Source organism: Coccidioides posadasii, chromosome 1 (genome assembly GCF_018416015.2).
Source record: "Coccidioides posadasii str. Silveira chromosome 1, complete sequence".
In the NCBI taxonomy this organism is placed as follows: Eukaryota; Fungi; Ascomycota; class Eurotiomycetes; order Onygenales; family Onygenaceae; genus Coccidioides; species Coccidioides posadasii.
The window spans coordinates 1,265,693-1,284,690 of NC_089407.1; the positions used below are offsets into that span (position 1 = coordinate 1,265,693).

The following is an 18,998-nucleotide window of genomic DNA, read 5'->3' on the forward strand; positions in this document are numbered from 1 at the left end:
ACCACAGCTTGGGTGGGGGGTCCACCGAGCGCAAAGGTAGGTTAGTTACTCGGCTTGCTCTTTTTAAATGACCGCCAAGTCGCAATTTCTCCGGAGCGATCAAAACTCGCATCGCCCCGTTATGAATCCAGCCCATGACATCCGGGGCGATTGATTGCTTTCTTATCGTCGTCGTACCGGATATGAGTTCGTCACCGATCCAGCCCCGGAACCTTGTGTGATACAAAGAACAAACGAGAACCCGAATTCTCCATCAACGGACGGAAGGGTGGAACACTGGCCTAGCCACTCTCATGGGCATAATGGCGGAGACGGCTATGACTAAGGCTGGCGAAGCAAGACAGCCGAATAACGGGGTCTCCGGCGGCGTGACTCGTTCCACCTTGACGGAAGACGATGCCGTAAAGGCCAAGGAGTCGGCGGCTGCAAAAGGTAGCCAGGCATCCTCAGCACCTGCAGAGGGGGCAACGGTACCTGCAAGTGCCAGCCCAAAGAAGCGGCGCAAGGTGAATCATGGTGAGCTATGAATGGTTTCCTTTTATCCTCAACGCAGTGATCGACACAATGGGATGTGACATACGCATCCTGGTTTCTCTTTCTTTTTCCCACTTGCTCCATGTCCCTGGATTTTCTCAACCCCCATTTGCAGGCCTCGATAATACACCATTTGCTAATCAGTGACTAATTTCCTGCAGCATGTGTCTATTGCCGGCGCTCGGTGAGCTACAATAACTTTTTCTTCTTCTTACTTGGAGGACCCTGAATGGCTCGTGCCCTGGCAGTTGCGCATAAGTGCGCACACGTCTACGGCCACACTGGAATATATACATTTTTTTTTTTCTTCCCCTAAGCTGATCAAAGAGGACTGGCTAACTTTGTCTTGATGTCGGACAGCATATGACTTGCGACTCGGTACGACGACCCTGCATACTTATTTCATATCTTACATCCTGACGAAACACTGTTCTTGGTGTGTTCATCTGGTTGATATCTTGGCTAGGAACGTCCATGCACTCGATGTATAAAGCGCAACATCGGCCACTTGTGTCATGATGAACCCCGGGAAACCTCAAGGCGGGCCAAGGGCGAACAAGACATACAGTCTGTCGAAGAAGACGGCGGCAAAGCGAATAATGATTTTGGGAACAATCAGAAGATGAATAGGAAGTTGTCCGGGTCTTCTATAAACGACCAACTATTAGGAGACGGCAGCATCGCGTTACAGTCCCAGGGTGGACAAGATATTTCCACCGCGGCTGGCCAGGTGAACCAACAACAGCGTGAGTATTGGTCGCACCTTTTTTCAATCCACGCTCTCTGACATCGCACAGTACTAGGCTATAACGACTGGCCGTTTGGGCTCCAGAATCAGTTCCAGGATATGCACACATTCCATCCGTCATACATGTTTAATGCTCCCGAAGTTACAAACGAATACAACTTGCTTAACGATTTCCTCAGCACGAGTTTATTGGACGAATCCGCGATGTATCAAGGAGACGACACGCCCGGATTGTATTCCGATATGGCGTTCATGAATACTATGGGGACGAATTTGCCGGGTTCCGGGCCGTTTGTCCAACCGCAACAAGCACAACAATCGTCAATGGCCCCTCCTCAGTACCTGACAACATCTCAATCACAGGCCGCTCAGGGCAACGCCATTCAACGGCCGAATAGCACGGTAGGGAACGATAAAGCGAAGGAGACATATTACATGACGGCTGCAGATCCCTCCGGAACCGATCCCCCCGAAGAAAGGATGAACAAGCTCCTTAAAGCTAAATACGATGCTGGGTTGCTTAAACCGTTCAACTACGTGAACGGTTATGCTCGCCTCAATAAGTATATGGAAGAGCACCTCCAGCCGGCTTCTCGACAAAAGATTTTACGTCAGCTCGATAAGTTTAGGCCAAAGTTCCGGGAACGCATGCAGAGCCTCACAGACATCGAGCTAGTTTTGGTGGAGATGTGGTTCGAGCGAAGCCTGATGGAGTATGACCGTGTATTCGCGAGCATGGCCATTCCTGCGTGTTGTTGGCGCCGAACAGGACAGATTTTCAGAGGAAACAAGGAGATGGCCCAACTTATTGACGTGCCAATTGAGTCATTGAGAGACGTGGGTTCCCACTTGATGCGATTCGTTGAGTAGTAGATTGCGCTAATTGGTTATCTTCAGGGTAAACTTGCCATTCACGAAATAATAGTCGAGGACCAGCTCGTTAGCTACTGGGAAAAGTTTGGTGCAATTGCATTTGATAGCTCGCAAAAGGCTATGCTCACCAGTTGCACTCTGAAGAGCCCAGACCCGAAGAGCCCTAAGCAGGGTATTCAGTGTTGCTTTTCATTTACCATACGTCGCGATCCCCATAACATGTAAGGTTACCTCGCCTAAAATTTGGAATCAGAAATGTCGCTAATGCCCCATTCTAGACCCTCTATCATTGTTGGGAACTTTTTACCCACGAAGCGAACAGACAGGTAGGCATACCGCTGAATCATATTACATATATACGCGGGTTGTATCTCATCGGCTCATCGGGGAAATGAAACTCGGGCTCATGAGTACTGGAATTGGACTTCGTTTATATATACATCCCCCTTTCTTTACATTTGTACATACATATCCCCTATTTGTGCATCACTTGGGCTAATTTACTCATATGACATTGAGGGTTCACAAGAGATATTTCGGAAGTGGATGAAATTTCCTGTTCACCTAGATACACCTATGAATAGTAGAATCCCGCGAGTATTTTCAGAGCATCTCCAAGTCATTCACACACATTTGTTACTCGCCAAGAAAAGAAAAAAAGGCCTAGGAAAGGAGAGCTTCAAGGACTGATGAGGCTGATTTCCCTATTAGGACATGCTCGTTCAGGCGGGGTTCAAAAAGTTCCACCCAAATGAACAGATATCATTGATTCGACTTAAATACATCGTTATTCCCATGATATCTTTTTCAGTCTGGAAATTCATCACAACGAACTGAAATTATTTAGGGTTGATTGACGTTTGATTCTACTTTCGAAGATGGAACTACACCGGAAATCCCGCAGGGAGCAATTGAAGTCTATCACAGGTTAGTACGTCCATGTCGCTTCGCCTCGAGACGTCTGGAGTGCACAGTTTAGTCGATGGTAATGCTGACCAGACGTAGATCTTGCAGAATCTCTGTACGTAGACGTCGGTGGAAACGGCAGCCCCTGCAATATAACTGCACAAAGCAAATTCACAGCCCTCCGTCAACATATCGAAACTGCCTCGCGGATAACACGGGTGCCTGAATCATCAGCTAGAGAAGCACTGGATGCTATGGGGACAAAGCTTTGGAATGCATGTACTAGGAGTATGAGAAAGGATGGACTGGCGGACGACATCGTTAAGTTCCTAAGTCAAGGTTTGCGACGAGCGTGAGGAGATAGGCTCGTTTACAAGTCCTTACCCTTCTTTTTAGTTAGAGCGTTTGCATTCTTGATACTAGAATGCGCTGCCACACGACAGAGGGATGACTGTTCAGGTATAGACCTTTACTTCCTCTGCGTCGCGAAAAACTAAGCGGGATAATAGATGAAATCCGTCTTCTCAGAACGGCATTGAAAACTGCGAAATCTTGCATAGGTCCGTTAATTCTCAACTGGATATACTGTGTATGCTAATTTCGAAGTCAAGTGCTCAGTCAATTCGACATCGGTCTGAAAATACTCGAAAAGGCAGCGTTGAGAGAAGAAAAGCTCTCCACAGAATGTAGCAATGCCGGAGAAAGGGATGATATTTCGCTCAAGTTATCGGCTGAGTATTATATTCTGCGCATTCATCTGGTTTGAATCTGTCACTCTAAATGCCCTTTGTCCCTGTCATTGACCGATTACCCAGGCATGGAAGCAGAGCCGGCTCGACTTTGCGGAGCATATGCTTTCCAAGCTTCCGCATCAGGCCCTTCAGCAGGATGCGGTCTTGGTAGAGCAGCTTTCGAGTCTTCTTTTCGAAGTTGGCAAATTTCTGGTGGAAAAGAAAGAGTATCATGAAGCGGATAAATGGTTGCAGAGAGCACTGGAGACACTTTCGCAAAGGCAGCTAGATATGTTAAGTCCCGATGCAAGTGATATGAGACTGTGTATTATCCATGGGCTTGGTAGTACTATCTTTATGGGACGTTCTCTTTGATATCTGGGCGACTACTGACATAATTCCGTTGCAGTGCGGGCGAACAATGCTTTACATACAGCAGACTCGAGGATAAAAGTAACTCGATTGCTCAGTATCCTTGAAAATGTGAGTATGCCTATTTAAACCATTGCTTTCGAAGACATATATGCTCATCCTACAGGAATACGGTCATAGGCCAGAAGTGATGCTTTTGCATCTAGATGTGATACAGACACAAAAGGATCCGGATTGTAAACAATATTATGATCGTAAGTGAGCGAGCATGCACTGCCTCAAGAAAGGCTATTGACCTCATAGGATGGTAGGCCTCTGTGCTTTTCTTAAAACGGCTTCGGCAAGCGAGTTGAATTTTAAACTGTTGGTAAATCTTAATTATCAAGCTTGAATGAGATCGTCTAACTAGATCTCAGGATCGTCCATCATATCCACCAATTACGAAATTGCAAGTAAGCGTTTATCCAATTTTGAGCCTTTCCTTAGTTGACCATGATTTAGTAGTGATCTGGCCACGGATACCTTAGAACAACTAATTCTTGAGCGATTGGCTCCTTATGGAAATGAAACATTTCTTGAAAGAGGCTTCGTTACGTATGTCTGGATGAAGACTGCGAGTCCGGGCGTAAGTGACGGCGTTGAGTCACTCCAGGGAATCGTGACAAAGTTGATGGAGGCTTGGAAATTGCCACTGTCTGGGGAGGCTGCTCATGCATCTTTAATTGTCAGTTCCCATTGGTTTCAATCTTCAATGTTGGACACTCTTAACGAGGCAAAATAGTTAATATGGAAGAAAGTCGCCGCAGCTTTTGACCATAAAGATTATGATACTGCCCGGAACTGGTGCCAACTAGCGCTTCATCCGCTCTTTGCAAATTCAGGGGAAAGCAACAAGTGCAAAATAGAAAGGTGAACTTCCCATACCAATCATTTTTCACCAAATTTGTGACTGACTGGAAGCAGGAGGTTAATTGTGTGCGCTTTGGAATGCAAAGCTCCGGGAATAGCGCGAGAAGTATTCTCCAGATTATCTGAAGCTTGCAAATCGGAGGCCTTGACGAGATACCTCATGTACAGGGTGGCTCTGCAGGATGAAGATACGGATCTAGGTGTGAAGAGAGAAGCTTTCATCTGATGACCAAGGCTAACTCAGGAATAGCTCGAAACTGTTTGGAAATCATATGCAAATTTGATACAGAGCGGCAGACGTACTTACTGGCTTGTGTTGCTGAAGCTCTTCATAGCGGTGCTGACCGACAAGCTGCAATTGTCTTGCAGCAGATTCTCGACCATTTAGATAGCATTTCAACCCGGCAATTACACTTCCCTGCCCTTCTTCGGTATGTTTGCATCCGTATTTGTAATCCATATTGCAGGCTGGCTGATCATGCCACAGGTGTACTGCTCGGCTTCTGATAACTCAGTTAAGTCACAGTGAATCCCATAGGCCAGACCTTGTGGGCCAAATATGCAAAACATTTGACAGTTGTGAGTGTCTAAACAAAAGAAGAATTGTTCCGGTAAATATACAAAGTCTCAAAATTCTCAGTACACATAGCTGTGTCGCGCAATGCTCTCGACCTTGGCCAACTCACTGTTCTTGAGCTTGAATGGTTCTCTCGCAACAGCTATAATCTTGCGCTGCAATACTGTACGACGTGGGGCCCTCATCATGTTTTGCGCCTCTTGGATGCCTGTATAAAGGTATGGTTTGTCCCCGGTTTCGCATTATGACGAGGTTAACTGTCATTTAGATCATAGCTCTGTACCCAGAGAATTTAGGCATAGAAGCCCGAAGAGATATTGAGCAGCGAAACATTTTATGTCATTTCCTAGCAGCCGTAATAGAGGTAGCACAAGCAAGGACGCATAACGATTCCGAAGTCCAGGTTGGCACTCTCCAGCATTTGTGCATATGATAAAGCTAATTTTTCCTTCAGAACCAATTCTATCTTAATGCTAGAGCGCATATACAGGGATTTCGAAAGGTAGCGTTGCCTCTCTTCGAACAATTATCAAATGATGAGTCCCTAGCTGCATTAACGGAAAAGCGTCGAACCTTATTTGCATTCGATTTCGAGGCAGCCGTTAGGTTGAAACAATGGAGTAATCTGAGTGAAATGTTGAATGAATCTCGGAAGATTGCGGATGAAATGCTCTATAGTCTCTTTGCAGACGCAGTCCTAAGTTCCGAGGCGCCCGTCGAGGTGATGCTTAAAACATCAGAGGTAACTTTCCTTAACCCTAAGCGAGTGCATTGCACACGTTGTTATACTGACTATTCGTAGCAAATACTCACACAAGTGTCACAAGAGAGGAAGCACCAAAACCTGGAAAAGATCTCCCGATGGGTTAGGTGTGTTTTCCAGCTTTCAATCAAATCAAATGCTGCAGTTGCGGAATCAATACTCGATCAAGCATACATATTAGCTCGAGATGGGCCTGAATACCAAAAACATGAAGAAAATAGTGAGGCGCATCCAAACACAGAATCAGTTTCTCGACATACTTACCCAGATGAGGAACTCGAATGGTTATCAACGACGGCGTTCAATCTTGCTATTGACTTCTATTTGGCATCTGATGATATGGCAAGTCAGCGATGGTATGGAAAAGCGCTTGACCTAGCCCGCTTACTGCATGATAATGGTGTCCTGTGGAAGACCCTGCAGGAGAAATTTGGGAGGTTAACTTGGGATGATTAATTAAATCCAGTTTGAATACCGTTTTCACACTAGAAAGAGGTGTCTTCTCTTTCAGACAGCAAGTTGTCCGAACTTCTTACGTTCAGCTTTCACTCCACCTTGTTGCTAGATTTATTATGATCACCAATGCTAGACATTGGGTTGATGAATGGGCATCAGCTGCGGAGAACTCGCTCGAGACCAATATTGTGTTCAATATCTCGGTCAAGGCTTAGGGCAGTGCAGAAAAGTTAGCCCTCCTTGTATATACTAATACCTATATAATATATAGCATATTGAATAGCAATTTATGAATGTACATAATCGTTCAAGTGACCTGTGAATGTCATTGAAACTCTTCTGACCTTGAAGGTATAAGGAAGTAAGCTATCAGCTCCATGTAAGACATGGTATATTCAGTAAGAAACATCAAGTAGAGTAAATTAGGAGAAAGAGCAAGCATGGGTTACCATGGTTTCCGGGGGGAAAATGAAGTATGATATCAAGCGAATTCGTCAGAAGGGGAAAAGAGACGGCCCAAAGAAGGGATATATGAGCCAATTCTCACAAAAGTAATATTGTTGAACGAGAAAGAAATAGGAAATGAAGAATAAACATTAATCTTGGAAGAGCCAGTGGGGATTACATCCGGCTCGCGATAATTCCGGGTATAGGGTATGCTGGAGGTGTTGCGAATTTATGAATCAAAGTAGACATAAGGGACCATTGCCAAAGATGCCCAAAAAAAGATGCAGAAATGCAAAGAAAACTAGCTGGAAGAAGTGTCAATGAAATGGTAAAATGTACGGAGTAGGGAATAAACTCAGTGGTATCTCGAAAAACAGAACATCTAATTATCGGTGTAACTCCATCCAGCCGATGTCTATCTGCAAGAAAAACCACGGTTGATCCCACCTAGATCAATAGATCAGGCGACAAGATGATATATGAATGCATGATGAGTATCAGAAAGAGAAGAGAGAAGGCACCAACGGAAAATGAGCCTAGTCAGAGTGCTAATCATAGGTGAGTCAACCCTCACCATCGGCATCAAGGGAGTTCGTTCGATGAATCTGTTTGGAATTTTTATCGCTTTTCCTTGATCTCCCTAGATTGGGCGTCGATGGAACTCGACGAGCAAGCCGTACCGGTTTCGAAGGTAACGGAGGCATTAATTTGCTATTGTCGGAGTCTGTCGAATCTTCACTCGTTTGATTTCGCTTATTTCGCTCAGTCAACGCTCGCACAGTAAGCTCTAGTTCGCGTTCAAGCTCGGTAGCGGAATGAAGGTGATCGGTAGATCCGTGAAGTTTCTTTCTATACGCTCGGAGAGTCCGACAAACCTGTTCAGTTGACATGTTCAAACTGCCGAATTCGCTCGTGTTCCCGTTACTTTTTGGTCGCCGGATATCTATGGATGGCCTGCGAAGTTTTGCGTGGCTGCTTCTCGTGCCCAACGTCCTGGATGAGCCAGACTTTGGGCTGGGAGGTGAAACGGATCCATCGCGTCGATTTCTACCATTACCGTCCAAATAGAACGTTGGAGATCGACGCGACAGAGACACTGGAGGTGTTTGGGGGCTAGAAGACGAAGTCCCGTTTCTGGCGAAATGATATAGGGTATATCTAGAGGTCTTTCTTCGAGAAGGTGGCGGAGAGGGATCCCGAATTGGGGTTGGGCTTGGTGAAGGACTATCCAATTTCTGGAAAACTGCAAGCTCACTTCGTGAAAGAATTCGTCGTAGTGGTGGTTTGACAGCCGTTGATTCCTTGTTTGGAGTTTCTTCTTCGGCTCGCGCCGGGATCTGCGCATTCTCTGATAAAGGTGTCTGTTGCTGCTGGATAGCTAAATCCCAAATCATGATAATACCATCCAATCCAGTGCTGACCAGCGTCCGTTTCTGTATGCCTCCACAATTGGTCTCGATGAGTAGCACATCACTCACACCCTCCGTATGGCCAAACTCCCGTGTTAAGAGCCCGTCTTTGCCAAAATCGTAGACTCGTACCGACTTATCCGTTGTTGACACACCAATGATTAATTTGGGACTTATGCCAGCGATTTCAGATCCAACTATAAGAGAGCTCATCACCACCGTATCACTTGTCTCCGAATCATTGGATTTAAAGGAGTGAAGATGACGGGATGAAGGAATATCGTATCTATGAATTTGTCGGTCTATGGTGGATACAACAAGAGTATCCGAGTCGTCGGGCAGCAGTGTCATCGAAATTGGAGAGGCTTTCAAAGTTATAACTTTAGATAAGAAGAAAGCAACGGTTATCGTGCCATCAATCTCTCGACACATACGATCTCGTATTACGACTGTGCGATCAGCAGAGCAAGATAGTAGTTTTTCGCCGTCGTTTGTAAATAATAGGCGGCTAACAGCAGCCACATGCTCATCCATCGTTTGGATTAAGCTGAAGGAGTCACCATCGTTTTGGAAGACCTGAACCATTCTGTCTCGGCCACATGTCGCAGTTAAGAATAACCCCGAACTTGAATGTATTGCGATATCTGTAACTTCTCCAGCATGCGCTCTGACTTGTTGCTCACAGGCCCAAGATTCACGGGAAATTCTCCTGGTATTAAATTAGTATTAATAGCAGAAATTGGTAAAGGGTTTACAAACCTCATCACACCATATTTGTCTCCGGAGACAAATATTTTCATGTCTTCACTTGCTCGTAACACTTTCAGCTCATTCGGTTCATCACTGCTACCCAAAACTTGTTCTATTTCCACTCTTTGGGTGCTGAGACACTTTCCTTCTAGATCCCAGAAATTAACAGCTCCATTGGAAGACCAAGTGAAAAACTGGGAACTAGAATGTATATCTGGTGCAGTTACAGCGCTTATGCCTAAGACAGGATCCTTGTGTGCAGGAATATCCACTTCCTGTGTTGTGTCTTCCTGACATTGGCTTGGTGACACCAACGAGCAAACGCGAATGGCATGGGTGGAATCCACCATGACCATGTAACTTGAAACGATTCCCATAGCAACAGTTGACAAGTGCTTTGACTTAGGTGACCGTGGACACTCGGTGTTTAGAGCCACACCCGTTGAAACCGAATGCCTCAAATCTCCGATCAAAGCTTGCTGAAAGGTTCCGTCGCGACAGCCGAACCAGACCGTTGCAGACTCATGATCAATGGCAGCAGATAGGATGGCAACGTCAAAGTTCTTAATGAGATGCAGCTTCTGTTGCCCCCCGACGTCGTCTAGGAAACATACGGCGCCAGATTCCGTACAAACGATAGCTTCGGTGTCGGATATATTTGAGATGCACGTAAAAATACTGTCCCTGAGGGAGCCTAATATGCAGTTTCTTCCAGGTAAAGCGATAGGCCCAGGATTAACAGGAGAAGCATTGGCAGGATCGGAATTAGCTTTTGATCTTGTTGGAGAATTTGGCGTTCCGTCGCCTAACCGCCAGACCTTGATATGTCTTACACCAACCCTAAATCAAAACAATTAGATAGAAAAAAGCGGCGGATATAAGTGCGTAGGCGTACGTAATGAGGTTAGTGCCTAACCAGCACATGTCTCGAATAAATGAAGTGCATTTGTTTGCAGAATGAAGCCGAGCGGCGCCACTTTTCAGGTTGATTGCCCAAATAAAAAGAAAACCATCGTTTATATCTCCCAGTGTAGCCAGGTATTGTGAATCTGGACTGAACGCAAGACTCCGGACACCAAACGTATGCTCCGCTAGAATCGACAAAGGAATATCAGATGGGGAATCATTCGCTGTTGAAAAAATCAGGACTCGTGGGTTATAGCCGGTCTAATACAAGAAGTTAAGGTCAGTTCGGCACCTTCTAATATCATGGAATCGAGCACTGTACCTCTCCTACAGCTAGAAATCTGCCGTTTGGACTCAAAGCTACGCTTGTGACAGCTTTAATCCTCTCTCGGGAGGTCCATGAGCGCGGAGTGGCCGCTTCTCCCCACTCGCTTGGGGAGCTTGCGGATGGAATGCCATTCCCTGCCGGTCTCAAAGCAGCTTGGAGAGTTCTAGAGCGTGTGTCGGGCGTAGTGGGCGGTGTGGAGGTATTGTTGTAGTAGGAAGGTGTGGAATTGATCCCTGTGGCTGTAGGACGAGCCCGGAAGAATCGCTGGGAGATATTCAAGTCCTCGTCCAGCTCTGCTAGAACAGCAGCCGATCCGGCACAGAGAGCAAACGTCCGGCTCGACTCGTGGCAGGAGAAGCCATTTGGATTGGATGTCGTCGTACCAATCACCGTCCGCAGCGAGAGCGTACATTGGTAAGGTGAGAGCTTGGAGGGCTGTTTTGTACCAGGTTTCAAAACGGGGGAGTTTGCGGGAATGATTTTGACAGATGCTGCGGGAGCGGATAGCTTGCTTCTGACGCCGAGAGAATTGTTATTTGCCATTACCTCCGCAATTGTTGGGAGGTGGAGTTGGTTGTTGTGACGCCCCAATCAATCTGGATCTGGTTTTCATTTCAGTTTGGGGCGGCATTGGTCGAGACGAAGACCAAGGGGGCGTAACTACAGCTCGTCGACTCGTCACTCTAAAGATCGAAATAGGCCAGGACTATCGGCATTATCTTCGGATGAGGTAAAAGGGAGTGTGAGGCGTTGTGGAGGGGGAGGGCTTAGATAGCAGTAACCGCAAATAAACGAGGTCAATAAAGACCACACTTCAAAGGAACGTCTGTGGAACACACCGACACGCTGGACGGCAAAAGGAATGTTGGGGTGAGCAAATGCTGTCAATAAACGAGGGGATACCAAAGATGTAGCTTTGTCAAGGCTGAGTTGTCGCCGGACGCGAAATTCCTGCACGAGCTTCTGTAGGGCGATTAGATTTTAGTTCCGCGAAGCTCTTCAAACCCCAGCATCCCAGCATCGGTGACTTGGCATACACCATCACCACGGACCAGACAAGGGTGGCTTGCTGAAGGTTTTCTCATCGGATACGAAATAGGTACACAGATGCTCAAGGTTTGGATTATTGAGTGCTAATCATCCAAATTTACAACTACAAACGCTGGCAAGGTGATGCCCTTGGCTTCCTCTGTTCCCTTGCTGTTGCACGGATACTAAGTTAGTTGATAGAGATCTCGACTCCGTTCTTCGTACTCGGCACTCAGCATCTGTATCCGAAACGGTCCCTTGCTCCACCTCCTTCGGTCCTGCTTTCTCACCCAGCCTTCCCCACATAAAGTATATCGAAACTCTCGAGAGCCGTGGTTCGGGAACGCCGCAATGGTTTCTATATACAAAGTAACGTACTTTATATCTGCGGAGACATGCATTCCGAATCCTGGTCAATAAATGCCTTAAAATAGCATTAAATTGCACCAAAAGGTAGACCAGCATTACCAAGCCGAGAGGAAATTCGAGCAATGAAATCGCCGGTCTAGCAGAGAATTTCGCTGAAAAGAGCTTCCCGTGGCCTCATACCTACAAGTTCATGGGTCATATTTCTGTGGTGCTAGGAACAAAGCTAGGTGGATATTGTGAATAATGTACGGAGTGCTCCGTACGAACCCAGCATGTTTCATGGATCGGACGGTTTTTAAGTCCTTACAGTGTCCTGAAGCTATCAGACGAGCTTGCTGCTAAAAAGATATCAACGAGGGAGGTGTCTCAGTGTTCTGCCTCAAATTCGAATGGTCCCTCGATTTGCCGTCCAAAACTTGCCCCCGCCCCGTAAATACGCACTGCATTCAACTGCCGTGGATTTTGCTCTGTCATCGGCTCAAGTCGAGCTTGCATGGGAGACAAAAAGGGGTGTTTGCTTTGTTTGCGGTATGTCCTTAGTAAGCGCCAAGGCGGCCTTTCAGGTTTCTTGCAGAGCGATGAGATGAGCTTCACTTGCATTCCAGTTGGCGTTTGAAGCGTTTCGTGCATTGTTTCTCCTGATATATGCGAATTGCACAATGTTTGGTATTACAAGCCGTCCTTACCATCGCTGGTCATCATTTGCACAAGCCCTTAGAATACTGCAAAGTGGTACGACCCTAGCCCTCGAGCTCGACCACTCCTCGTTATTTTTCTCCAAAAGAAATATTACCAGCTGCTGCCACCATACTAAACCCGCTTCGCATACGCCCACTTCGTCAAACTCAATATGGACACCCTCCCCGCTGGCGGAATCTCGCTTGAGGTCCGGCTATTCCCTCAAGCCTGCGCACACAAACCGTGTCGTGACCCGGCGGTATGCCTCTACAACACCAAAGGACTCTCAACCCGATCCCCAGGCGAAGACGGTCTCAAAACGGCCCGCTAAAAAGATGGAGCAGTGGCGTTTGCAGAAGGAAGCTCTGAAAAAGAAGTTCCAGGAAGGTTGGGCTCCACCGAAACGCCTTTCACCTGATGCTATTGAGGGAGTAAGAGAGCTTCACCAGCAAAATCCCCAGAAGTTTAGCACTGCTGTCTTGGCAGAGCATTTTAAAATGTCACCAGAAGCAATCCGCCGGATCTTGAAGAGCAAATGGCGTCCGTCCGGGAAGGAGATGGAGAAGAGGCGAGAGAGATGGGAGAGACGGGAAACACGTATATGGGACCATATGTCTGAGCTTGGTTTGCGGCCTCTGAGGAAAAGACCATCCAGCCCTGCTTCAGATAAGTCTTCGGACGCAGAGACACGAAATCGACAGCCGTGACGAACCTATTCAAACTGACGCTCTCCGATATTTGACATGTTCTCAACATCCTGCACCAGCATAACGGATATTATATGGTTATTGACGCACACTATGCTCCACGCACACATGTGCATAGCATATTACCATGCCCATAGGCTTCATTCGATTGCAAGCACCCTTCTTATCCAAAGGGATATTAGCCCGATGTGGGTGTTACTATTGCGCTAGAGGAGACGCGAGCCGATAAAAACGTCGCAGCTTTTTCAGAGGAATTGCCCACAGATGATTACCAAAGGGATTCCGGTTTTATTATCGAGACAAGTCCTTGAATATGACATGTATATCCAGGAGACTTGGGAAGAGGAACCGCGAGCGCTTCCCTGTATGCAGTGTTGTTCCCCTGTATACAGTCTGGAGGAACATATAATATTTTACTTTGCTCTTCTATGAGTTGATTGGATAGCTAGTAGGAAGCAGATGAGCTGGCCTCGCAATTTCTTGGACTTGCTCCTTCATTTGTCCGTAGCGGCAATAGCATGGCAGATCAAAGTGCTTTTTAGCGCGCGCTTAGCTCGTAACCTAAAATCTAACCGCCACATCTAACCGCCGGCATATATGCACTAGACTCCTTTTGCACTAGTGCACCTACCTGGGGCAAGTGGCTCATTGCTAATCGCCCGATCAGCCAGAGGGCAACCCTCCGTCACAACCGGAAGCCAGGCGGTTGAGGCATCAACTGGGAGCCTTTTTCCCAATATTCCGTGATGTTGCGGCTGGCTTTCCTATCTACAGCGTATCCATCCTGACAGAATGCGTGTATCCGACGCATTGGAGCCAGCCCTTAGTCGATCCGCGATTTCCTGTGATCCGCGCCAGCTTCTCTATCTCCGACCGCTGTCTCTGTGCCTCCCCGTGACATGAGCCGTGCACGATACGTCTATTAGTTCGTCATGTTGTCAGATATTCAAGTATTTGTGCGGTGGAAAGATCAAGCTATTTTCGCTGGCGAGAATGTCGAATGCACAATAACCTTTAAGCACGTCACTCCTGGTGATTCGGGAGCTGATGGTAAAGGTTCACAGAAGCATTATAGGGGTGGATCTCGGCCAATAAACGTGATTGAAAATGGAGCCCATTACTCTCCTGCAAGATCTCTGAACCCTTTCTCGTTTAATAGTAACAGTCGTCGGCCTGCATCTCTTGGACAGAGAGCGTGGAATGGCGCCGAAAAAGGGCATCGCCCATCGGCATCACTGAGCTCCCCACTCCCATTTAGCAACAGCTTTCCACCGAGTGCTGCTACTGGTGCTAGCAATGGAAGACCCTCCGGACACGGCCACAGGAGATCAGTCTCCATTATCTCCTTGGAGCAGCCGGATTTAAACCCTGAGCGGAAGTCGATTCCAAGCCCCTTTAGCCCTAGACTGGCAAAGGGACATGCTCGGTCGGCGAGTTTTCAAGTTCCCACGAGAAGGAATGATGTTTTTGGCAACGGAACACAGTCCGGTAATTACTCTCACTCTTCTCCTTCCGCTGGACTGAGCTCTAAGAGTAAATTTGCAGCACCGCGTTCTCCGCTCCCGCAAGTCTCGTCAGTTAATTCACCTTCCAGTTTGTCTCTACCGTCTGTCGGAGGCGAAGGAGGCCCTTCTCGAGTTCCCAGTCGTTCTCCCACTTCGAACCCGAGTCGTCGCCCTCATCGATCCCGACAAAAGCGTGGAGATTCATTCCCGATGGATTTTAAGTTCCCCCAGGCTCCGCCATCGCGAGATGAGACCGAAAATAGTGGTTCAGCGATGTCAAGCAGTTCCCGAATTAACGAAGATGGCCCAAGCTCTGACTTATTCCCTTCCTCACCGGTTCCAAATGTCCGACCAAAGAGGTCCCCTGAGCCACCGGGACACCTGACCCCAGCAATAAAAATTCTATCCAATTCTATTGTCGATGGGAGTACCAGAAGTAGTGGCGAATTCTATTCGTTGAGTAATAACTCGACTGAAACCCTAGAGTCCGAGTATGTAATACCACCGATGAGCCAGCCGCGGCTTCCCCTCCGCCATAGAAGGCATTACTCCAATCTAGATTCTTTGCCAGGGAGCCAAATCTCGCAATCTCAGAGATTGCTCATGGGCTATGCCCAAGTCAGCGCTTCCTTTACCGTTGATGGATCCTTGGTGAACCAATCTATCTTTGAGGAAGTTAAACGTAACGCGGTCATGGGTACCCAAGGACATAGGGATGCATCCTCGAAAATGGAGAAGCCACGACAAGGATTCTGGGGAAACCTAGGACTGGCAGGTGTTAGTGACTCCATCAGCGGCTTATTATCAGGCGGAGAGTTGAATGGTCTACGCGAAATGAGAGGTGTATCCTCTTCTCAGTCTATTCCGTTGCTGTCTACCCCGCAATCACTCCTTTTCGTGGATTTGGGTTTAGGCCCTGGAGAGGAGAAGTCCTTTTCTTTTTCATTTACTTTACCAAAAGGTTTACCTGCGACCTACAAGGGTAAAGCTATGAATTTCTCATACAATCTTATTATCGGCACACAACGAACTGCCAATGCGAAAGATGTTCAGCGGGTCCATCGTATAAACATTCCATTCCGTGTTCTTAGCGGCGTAGATGGTGAGTGTACTTCCGGTTTCATAGGTCTCGCTCACTAACACGACATGTAGGCCAAGGATCTGTATTAGGCCATGACCTTATGCGTCCATATGTCTTACTAAGAGACGAAGCGCGCGTGCGAAAGGTTGAGGTTAGCTCCCCGCTTCCGGCAAAGCCAAAGAGTATCAGCACCAAACAATGGACATCAGCATCAGAATTTTTATCTTACGTTGACGAAATCCTGGGGACGCAGCCCCGCCGCGGGTCGTTTAATTCTATAACAAGCCCTCCAGAAGCCCTCCCCAGTCAGGAATCCGCTGACAGGGCGTTCTCTTGTAAAGATACTATTGATATGGCAATTCTACGGAGTAACCAATCCTGCGCATCAGGGCAAAGCACAAACCGTTTCGAAATATCGCGCAACGGTCGACGTATTGCTGTGGTTGTATTGAATCGGCCAGCTCACCGCCTTGGAGAAACAGTCGTGGCGACAATTGATTTTTCCAACGCTGCACTCCCTTGCTACTGTCTTCGCGGCTCACTAGAGACTTACGAGAAAGTGAACCCAACGATTGCTCTCCGCTCCAGTACGAGCATTACGAGAGCGACTCGAAAGGTCCACGCTACCTGCTTTGATAACACTTTATTCTCCACAAAGGTTGCATTTATGCCCTCGATTCCAGTCTCAGCGACACCAACGCTCATAACGTCCGGAGTCAACCTAGAGTGGCAGCTTCGCTTTGAATTTGTGACGTGTGGATTGCACCACGAGGAAGATGCTGGGGTTTCCGGGATAAATCTGCTTGAAATAGTAGAACGAGATGATAGAGGAGCTGTGTTTGCTGCGTTAGAGAATGTGCTGTGTCAGTCTTTCGAGGTCTCCATTCCCTTGACTGTGTATGGAGACACTATCCACGAGCCTGAGAGTGAGGAATTACAAGGGTATCCGATATAGAGAGCCATTTATATGGTCCCTTTTTTATTTTTATTTTTATTTTTATTTTTTTGGGTGGGGTGGGAGAGCGGTGATTAATTTCATACAGGATACGGAGTATGCTTTAGCTCATAGGATAATACCCATATTTATGACGATAAAAGGTTGAAGAAAATGTGATAAATAACCATGCAGTACTTTTCCCCTTTCGTTACCATTCGTACTCCGATGGCCCGGACGAGCCCAAACTCGGCATACTGTGCTCTGTAGATAGCGAGGTTCGGGCGGCAGGGACCTGGATTACTAAGTTGGGAGTGCGTGATGTCGTTATTACCACAGCAACCACATGATCGTCGGTCCAGGAGGCGCAACTTCTTTGGGCTGCACGTTCCAGCCCGAAAGCCCTGCTCCAGGACGCTAATTAGGGCTGACTATTATTGCTTCTTTATCGAGTCCTCTGTTTAGGGGAGCGAAACACCACAGAGAATCCCCAGATTCCATTTTATGGCTTTTCAAGCCTCCTCTGCGGATTAGTGTTTGCTCGGTCTTTTAAACGGGAGATCAACAATCAGATATTGGACGGACCCGAATCTCCGCCGGTCTGTGTCTGCAAGCCCACCGAATCAAAGATGACATCCTTTATTCCCACAGTGTGAGTGTACCGCCGTGTGTTCTCCTCTTCAGCCACTGGTCGCCTCATCCCCCCTGTGATATCAGACGCGTTTAGAATTATCGAATTGGCTACTGTTCCTTCACCCCAAGATATTTGCTGACGCGGTTTCCTGTAGTAATGCACGTTCAAGAGGACCGTTTAAGCCCCGGACTGCGAACAAGGGAACAACAAACTATCAGTTGAGGCAGTTTGCAGAGGCTACATTGGGAAGTGGAAGTTTGCGAAAGGCCGTGAAATTACCCGAAGGCGAAGATGTAAATGAATGGTTGGCTGTGAACTGTACGGATGCATCTTTGGCATGTCGAACGCTTTAAAAAAAAAAAGAAAGAAAAAAGAAAGAAACCCACGCTGACATACTACTGCACGATAGTGGTCGATTTCTACAACCAGATCAATTTACTATATGGAGCGATCACAGAGTTTTGTTCTCCGCAGACATGTCCGGAGATGAAAGCCACAGACGAGTGAGCATTTCGAAATACATCTCTTCAGCCATAGCACGCACCTGACATACAGTAGATTCGAATATTTGTGGCAAGATTCTGAGAACTACAAGCGGCCAACCAAAATGTCCGCCCCGGAATATGTTGAACACTTGATGTCTTGGGTTCAGAGCAACATCGACAACGAACAGATGTTTCCAAGCCGAATTGGTTAGTCTTCTATACCTCTGGCGAAGGATCGCGGGGCTTGGATCTAACCCGCTTCTGAAATCGCTTTTCTGCAGGTGTTCCATTTCCAAAGACCTTCCCGAGTCTTTTGCGACAGCTCTTCAAGCGCTTGTATCGGGTGTATGCACACATATACTGCCATCATTACCCAGTGATTGTTCATCTCGGGCTGGAGCCGCATCTGAACACGAGTTTCAAACATTACGTTCTTTTCATTGATGAACATAATCTAGCAAGTGGGAAGGATTTCTGGGGCCCATTGGGAGACCTGGTGGACAGTATGCTGCGCAGCGATTAGGCGGATGATGTGACACCTTCTTTGATAATAATATGGGCACGGATTAATGACTGGAGGCATGAGCGTGGAAAGCATCGGCGTTGGGTAATATTCCATGAGCGGTGTCTCTGGTGGATGGACTTTGGGCGTTCTCTAGATTGCTGACTCCAGTGTATGATCAATTGCATGAATAATGATATTCCTTAACCTGTACGAAATATTATGTGCGAATGTCCCCCAGCCAAAAAGTGCATGTCGCGATGCCCACATTATGCCGGTGGGATTTTTGGTGGTGTTGCTGTTTGCCCGCGAAATTGCAGCTAGTATCACGTGATCTGTGGTTAACGACATCGTTTGCCGGAAAG

General features: G+C 47.2%; 6 protein-coding genes across 6 annotated transcripts; 5 read left to right on the forward strand and 1 right to left on the reverse strand.

Annotated features, from left to right (window-relative positions):
- Positions 1-862: 862 nt before the first annotated feature.
- Positions 863-2,485, forward strand: D8B26_000335 (uncharacterized protein; the record flags this gene model as incomplete). The annotated part of the gene is made up of 5 exons (XM_003067487.2): positions 863-912; positions 1,001-1,280; positions 1,332-2,119; positions 2,180-2,376; positions 2,434-2,485. Exons 1-5 carry the CDS (start codon positions 898-900, stop codon positions 2,483-2,485), a joined length of 1,332 nt encoding a protein of 443 aa, XP_003067533.2. The 5' UTR covers positions 863-897.
- A 548-nt stretch (positions 2,486-3,033) lies between these two features.
- Positions 3,034-6,869, forward strand: D8B26_000336 (uncharacterized protein; the record flags this gene model as incomplete). The annotated part of the gene is made up of 19 exons (XM_066123196.1): positions 3,034-3,082; positions 3,161-3,400; positions 3,458-3,520; positions 3,571-3,621; positions 3,673-3,821; positions 3,877-4,135; positions 4,202-4,275; positions 4,331-4,418; positions 4,476-4,527; positions 4,581-4,616; positions 4,666-4,888; positions 4,946-5,073; positions 5,128-5,273; positions 5,324-5,504; positions 5,561-5,652; positions 5,723-5,868; positions 5,919-6,053; positions 6,105-6,392; positions 6,453-6,869. The coding sequence occupies 19 exons, from the start codon at positions 3,034-3,036 to the stop codon at positions 6,867-6,869; spliced, it is 2,817 nt and encodes a 938-aa protein (XP_065979270.1).
- Positions 6,870-7,879: 1,010 nt separating this feature from the next.
- On the reverse strand, positions 7,880-11,651 carry D8B26_000337 (uncharacterized protein; the record flags this gene model as incomplete). Its single annotated transcript, XM_003067485.2, has 4 exons — positions 10,704-11,651; positions 10,371-10,642; positions 9,485-10,315; positions 7,880-9,434 (listed from the first exon to the last, which is right to left on the reverse strand). The coding sequence occupies exons 1-4, from the start codon at positions 11,250-11,252 to the stop codon at positions 7,880-7,882; spliced, it is 3,207 nt and encodes a 1,068-aa protein (XP_003067531.1). The 5' UTR covers positions 11,253-11,651.
- Positions 11,652-12,706: 1,055 nt separating this feature from the next.
- RRG9 (Required for respiratory growth protein 9 mitochondrial) lies at positions 12,707-13,629 on the forward strand. The gene has a single exon (XM_003067484.2). It carries the CDS (start codon positions 12,767-12,769, stop codon positions 13,490-13,492), a length of 726 nt encoding a protein of 241 aa, XP_003067530.2. The 5' UTR covers positions 12,707-12,766; the 3' UTR covers positions 13,493-13,629.
- Positions 13,630-14,194: 565 nt separating this feature from the next.
- D8B26_000339 (uncharacterized protein) lies at positions 14,195-17,033 on the forward strand (the record flags this gene model as incomplete). Its single annotated transcript, XM_066123197.1, has 3 exons — positions 14,195-14,980; positions 15,038-16,099; positions 16,150-17,033. Exons 1-3 carry the CDS (start codon positions 14,425-14,427, stop codon positions 17,031-17,033), a joined length of 2,502 nt encoding a protein of 833 aa, XP_065979271.1. The 5' UTR covers positions 14,195-14,424.
- Positions 17,034-17,432: 399 nt separating this feature from the next.
- Positions 17,433-18,852, forward strand: MOB1 (Mitotic exit network component). The gene is made up of 5 exons (XM_003067482.2): positions 17,433-17,664; positions 17,801-17,964; positions 18,056-18,149; positions 18,205-18,338; positions 18,413-18,852. Exons 1-5 carry the CDS (start codon positions 17,642-17,644, stop codon positions 18,652-18,654), a joined length of 657 nt encoding a protein of 218 aa, XP_003067528.1. The 5' UTR covers positions 17,433-17,641; the 3' UTR covers positions 18,655-18,852.
- Positions 18,853-18,998: the final 146 nt, after the last annotated feature.

Bases quoted from the DNA above. Each gene is read 5' to 3' on its own strand.
- MOB1 (XM_003067482.2), top strand. From the start codon at position 17,642: ATGACATCCTTTATTCCCACAGT. The intron at 17,665-17,800 runs GTGAGTGTACCG...GGTTTCCTGTAG, and splicing joins ACATCCTTTATTCCCACAGT to TAATGCACGTTCAAGAGGAC. The intron at 18,339-18,412 runs GTTAGTCTTCTA...GCTTTTCTGCAG, and splicing joins GATGTTTCCAAGCCGAATTG to GTGTTCCATTTCCAAAGACC.
- RRG9 (XM_003067484.2), top strand. From the start codon at position 12,767: ATGTTTGGTATTACAAGCCGTCCTTACCATCGCTGGTCATCATTTGCA.